The sequence below is a fragment of the Panicum virgatum genome, chromosome 2K, assembly GCF_016808335.1.
Source record: "Panicum virgatum strain AP13 chromosome 2K, P.virgatum_v5, whole genome shotgun sequence".
NCBI lineage: Eukaryota > Viridiplantae > Streptophyta > Magnoliopsida > Poales > Poaceae > Panicum > Panicum virgatum.
The window spans coordinates 37,946,358-37,952,359 of NC_053137.1; the positions used below are offsets into that span (position 1 = coordinate 37,946,358).

The window sequence follows — 6,002 nt, forward strand, 5'->3', positions numbered from 1 at the left end:
TTAAATGGCATGCCGGAAGACCATTTTGCCCCTTTGAAAGATGTGGGTCCCACCACAGCTACCATTTAAAATAAATTATTTAAATTAGTTCACGTATCATAGATTCACTTTTTATGACGAATCTAGTAGCATCAAACTTATGTTGCAAAAGTGAACGTCTTTGTAGTTATTTTTTTTTTTTGAAAAATAACGTCTTTGTAGTTATGAAATGTCAAGTTTAAATGATTTTGATCCTCTCCACAGGCACCACCAGAAAACATTTCCGCTTGTAGTTTATATTGTCCGGCCGTAGCTAATATAAAGAACTAACAATCCATGTATAGAACGAACTACAGCATCATATATCCTTTTCACAAATTAAGATAAGATTGTATTGTCGGCCATGTTTAGTTCCTAAAATTTTTCGTACAGTATCCATCACATCGAATCTTCGGACATATACATGGAATATTAAATGCAATTAAAAATAAATAAATAATTACGCAATTTAACTGTAAACGTTGAAGGCACGAGGAGGACAACATTTAATCTGAATTTCACGGTCCTATTTGAAGCGTGGAGATTTTTGTCTCTGTTTTAGATTCCGAAATTTATAGGCGTTCATCAGATTCCCGTGTAAAAATCACCTATCTTTTTCTTACAAAAAGAGAAAATACCATCACGCCCCAAATCGCCTAAATTTCGCCAGAACGATGCTGAATAATCTTTTTTTTTTACCGTAAGTGAACTTTTATAGAGTAGTAGTAGTAGGTGTACTAGGTGTTATGCTGGCACGGTGGACTTTTTGTTTGGTCTCCCAATCCCAACAGTGCCATCGCGGTGACGCCGTCTTTCTCCTCTTTTCTCTAATAAAAACCGATACGGATGGGGTGGATGTGTGGATTCGCGAACAAACTCATTTCCCCGTCCCCACTGGAGAGTCCCCTTCTTCCTCCTCTCGCCTTCCTCCGGCTCCTCCCCCCAAACCCGCCTCTCCCCTACCTCGATTTCCTGCCCCCACCTCGCCGTCGGCTGCATCCACGCCGGCGGCGTACGGGCCCCGCACCGAGCGAGGAGGCCCCGGACCTGATTCCCTCGTCGAGAGGAGTCGCCGTCCCCTCCTGGCTCCGCTGTCGGTGCCGGGCTGCCGCGGTCTGGAGGGGGAGGAGGACCGGAGATCCGTCCGCGCGTGCTTGGATTGGTGTCGTCTTTGGCTGGTAAGCGACCCTGGCTTGCTCCGATTCCGCGGATTCCGTCGGTTGCTCGGCCAGTCGGCCCATCAAATCCAATCTACTAGATTTTTATGGCTTCTCACGCTAGTCCGGATTCCGTTGCTGTGTGGCTCGCTGTTAATCTAGTTCATCCCAACATCCAAGCATGGCCGCATAGCTTCGGCCCCTATCATCCTCGGTTCAGCACGCGCAAGGGCGATTGGCCGGTCCTCAGTTTACGCCGCACCATAGGATCTAGCATCAGCCCGAACTCTGAGGTTGCTGTTTCATTTCCGATGTTTTTTTTTAAAAAAATTGGGCCTTCATTACGTCTTTCGTAGCACTGTTGCAAGGTGCTTCATTTTTCAGTTTTTTCCTTAGCATAGGTACCTGTGTAACTGTAAATGGAGAACATAGCCTCAGATGGTCACGGCTAGTGTTTGATTGATCTGCTGTTGGATATCTACTGTGTCTCCGCACTTAGTTTCCTTAGTGTGCGATCAGTCTCCTCTGGGATACCTAGCTTCCCGTGAAAGTTGTCTGTCCTTTACTCCTAGTTCTGTACTTATGTTCATGTCTTCATTGGTGTTAACTCACAAGGACCACATAAATTACTGCATCTACTAATCTGCATCTATCTCAGAGATGGGTATAAACCAGTTGTACTTTTGCTCTAAACATTGGTTGGTCTATACCTGTGCTTATCACTGGAAAGGTTTTTTTTTCCTGTCATTATTATTAGCAAAGTATTCGTTTTCTTAAAATATTACTCCCCCACTTCAAAATATAAGAAACACTTTTACTTGGCATGGCCTGCAAGCTAGACTTTGGCCAAAAGCACTTGTATTATTGATGTTTGTAGTAACAAAAGTGTAATTGCGAGAAATCCCTATCAAATGCGCACCCAGTGATATCATTTTCATACGACAAAATTTATATCATGTAAGGCTATTTGTTGGTTGAAAGTTGTGAGGTTTGAATCTTAAATTACCTTATAAAATGATGTATTTGGCTCGTGACACTTATTTATTTTTCCTGCAGAGGGTATGAGCAATGTACTCACCAAAACCGGAAGCTAGTTTTGGCTCAACTCATACCAACTCAGTTGCAAACCAGCAGCAAATGGAGTTAGCTGGAAACAACATGGGTCCTAGTAACGGAGCAAATAATAATAACAACCTAGCTGCAAGGCAACGCCTACGGTGGACAAATGAACTGCATGAAAGATTTGTTGAGGCTGTTACTCAACTTGGTGGCCCTGACAGTATGTGTTCATGCAACTCTTATGCCTTCATTTCTTCTTTTAGTTTGATTTTAGTAAATACATAAGCATGATGTTGTTTTCCTATAATCATGTAAAGAACCTGATAACTTCTTTATTAAGCATCTTACTGGTTTCCTAGGTATCATGAACTTTTGTTGCATCTAATGAACTTTCTTTTATACAATACAAAGCTATAAATGTTCTCATGGAAAAAGATGACAGTAACATGTAATTACAATAGCTTGCGATTAAAGACACCATTCAGAACTGTACTACAAAATAAGGCCCATTAATTTTTTTTTCTCAAGCAAATTGGATGAGATGTATTAGCTAAAAATCAAATATGCTTTAACATGGGATTTATGAGAGCCTTTTTTATGAAGTTAGTAACAAGAACGAAGATTTAATTACTCCTATCACTTGGTGCTAAATTTCGTTCATCTGTTCTACGGATGCAGTTTACCAAGTCCAGGTCCATCAATTCCAGATTTTCTTTTTGAATCCTAATCTAGCGAGAGTTATAATTGAAGGGCTTTTTTCCTTAAATTAATGAAATTAGTTGATCCATGAACCAAGCACAAGCAGCAGAATCTGTAACTTAGTTTCGCAGGAGTTTTGATGCCAAATAAAGGTAGCTGGACTTGTAAATTTCTGCTTCGCTAACACTGGAATTCTTCAAATGGAACAGGAGCAACTCCTAAAGGAGTTCTGAGAATTATGGGTGTACCAGGATTAACAATATACCATGTGAAAAGTCACTTGCAGGTACATTTGTTCAGTGTGACACTTGCCTTTTAAAATTGTTATCATATAATGTATCATTAACTCCCTTAATTCCATCCTTCCTGTCTCAGAAATACAGGCTAGCAAAGTACATTCCTGATGCTTCAGCTGATGGTAGGTGAACATACCCATGGCCACATATTTGGTACTCCAGTATTTTTTGTTGATTCTAATTTCTATCTCATGTAGGTAACAAGGCTGATAACAAGGACCCAGGGGATTTGCTTGCGGGACTTGAGGGATCCTCGTATGAACACACAACTCAAGTTTTTTTTAATTCATTTAAGAAAGTCTATTTATTGTATTCCTTATGAGGCAACCTTTGGTGTAGTTTTACTGGAATAGCGGCATGACATAAGATAAAAATATGCAAATTTATAACACATTTTAATTTACTAAGAAAAATAAAACATGTAGCATATTGGATTCACTTTGGCTGTATTGTCCTCACTATGTGTGTGCTGTTTGGAATAATAACACTGATAACTGTAATTATTTTTAAACATCAAGCGGTAGCAGGCCCTGACTAGACCAAAACTGAAACAACCACTATACTGATTTCTGCAAAATGAATTTGCAGCCAGATGTTACTTTCTTCTCATCAGTTTTTTGGCTTAAAGCATCTTAAGGTACATAAATGTTAGAAAAAAATAGGTCCAATAATTTTAAAATAATCAATAGTGCATTATTTATTTCTTATAGTGAAAACATATTTTTTTATCCTTTTTAATTTTCTTTCCTCAAGGACATCTAATCATTAAAACTTTTGATTGACAGTGGATTGCCAATATCTGAAGCCCTCAAGCTGCAGATGGAGGTCCAAAAGCGACTGCATGAACAGTTAGAAGTAAGTCTTTCCTAGATGTTGAACCTTTTGTTAATTGTTATCTTATCAGAATGTATTTTGGGCCTACTGACCCTACTATATTAAGTAGGGATCTGGTAATATACAAGGATAATAAATATATTTCTTCTGTATTCCATAATAAATGTGTGTTTATTGTAAATATTTGTGATAAAACATTCTCTGTGTAGGCCATAGCCGAGGACTCTTGTCATTTGAATGCTTGTACAAGAACAGATTTAACTATCCTCTTCCTCATTAAGACTGCACTATAATAAATTGGACATCTAATGTTGTTAATTTCTAATGCTATTTATAATTGGCCTCTGTTGTTGTACATGCTATGTCATCTTATGTACAAAAGGTGTGGGTACAACGATCTACATCATCTTATTTGGCTAGAAACAAAATGAAGTTGTTCTTTATTTTTTTTTGACTTAAACAGCATATATTGTATGTGTTTTAATTTATATTTTCTTCATTGCGACCAAATTTGGAAAGTAAATGGGATGATTATATTTATTGGATGTATATTTGCATGCTTTTAAAGCGGTAGATGCGTTGGTGAATGGATAACGCTATTCAACAGATCAAATACTGAGATAGGTCTGGTTTCACATTTTCTTTAGGTACAAAGGCAGCTGCAACTGCGTATTGAGGCTCAGGGAAAGTACCTCCAGAAGATCATTGAAGAGCAGCAGCGCTTAACTGGCGTGAAATCTGAAACTCCTGCTGCAGGTGCTTCTGTCACAGTATCAAGTGATCAATTCCCTGACTCTGAGCGGACTGAGCCCTCGACTCCTGCGCCAACATCCGAGTCTCCAACTAAAGTTGGCACTTCCAATAGGGATACTGGAGAACGGACTGAAGCAACCAAGAGCACCTGTCGTGGTGATTCACTCTCCTGTCACGAGCCACTGACCCCTGATTCCAACTGCCAGAACGGCTCGCCTCCTGCTAGTCCAAACCATGAGAGGGCAGCAAAGAGGCAACGAGGCAGTGGTAATGATTTCTTGGATGCCCAGGCTGATTTTTCCCTTCCGCGCAACATCTTCGAGTCGAGTTCAGGCTCCGAGTTCCAGCCGTATTCAATGTCCTACTCAGGCAATTAGCTTCTGATGCTCCCATCATTGCTAGCTTGTTGAGCACAATGCGCATGATCTGATCCATGTCTGTAGGTCTGGGTAGAATGATGCTATCTCAAGGATTGTATTGTTGGTAGACAAAGTTGTAGGGGGTTCAGTGATTGTTTACATGATATACATGACATCCACAAGTGCTTAGGTTTGTAACATCTATGTCCCATCTGTAGTTCAGTGGAGATGTATTGGTGGAAGGCTAATGTTCCGTTGCTGTGTTACCTATACCATGTTGTCAGCTTTTATTCTGTTGGTAATCTGTGTCGACAAAGGCTTGACGTCAAGTCCACTTTGATTCACTTCTCTAGTCCGTAACGTCTGAGCTTGATCAGAAACTGAAGTTAAGGTTGTGGACAGTACTGGATGCTTCTCTCTGCTGGTTAGGTTGTCTTCGTGCTTGAACATGTACTATATTATTACTATGATTATTTTTGGTAGCATATATGCCGTGCAATAAGGAGGCACAGCCGCGCAGGCCCGTCCTGATCCCGCCCTGGGCAGGCTTGCCTAGGAGCTCGTTGCCGACATTGCTAGGCCAAAGGTCACCTTCCCCAAGCACGAGTTCGACTACTAGGCCGTGCCCATTGGTGCCGGTGGCAGCCCCTTCGCTGCCTGCCACCTCATGCTCGACAACGCCGCCGCTGTCGTCCCCGTCTCTGTGTTCCACATGTCTGTCAATGTCTCTTCGACCGGGGTGGTGTCCGGCAAGCTCACTGCCAAAATACCAGAAGGCTCCTGGTGGCAATGGCATCAGAGGAAGAGGTGCCCTGGCCTGCCAAAAT

The 6,002-nt window shown here is 41.1% G+C and overlaps 1 protein-coding gene across 1 annotated transcript; it reads left to right on the forward strand.

The window, feature by feature from the left end:
- The first annotated feature begins 877 nt into the window (after nucleotides 1-877).
- Nucleotides 878-5,516, forward strand: LOC120674960 (myb family transcription factor PHL7-like). Its single transcript, XM_039956057.1, has 7 exons — nucleotides 878-1,196; nucleotides 2,232-2,454; nucleotides 3,143-3,219; nucleotides 3,309-3,351; nucleotides 3,427-3,484; nucleotides 4,015-4,084; nucleotides 4,711-5,516. The coding sequence occupies exons 2-7, from the start codon at nucleotides 2,244-2,246 to the stop codon at nucleotides 5,191-5,193; spliced, it is 942 nt and encodes a 313-aa protein (XP_039811991.1). The 5' UTR covers nucleotides 878-1,196; nucleotides 2,232-2,243; the 3' UTR covers nucleotides 5,194-5,516.
- The last annotated feature ends 486 nt before the right edge of the window (nucleotides 5,517-6,002 follow it).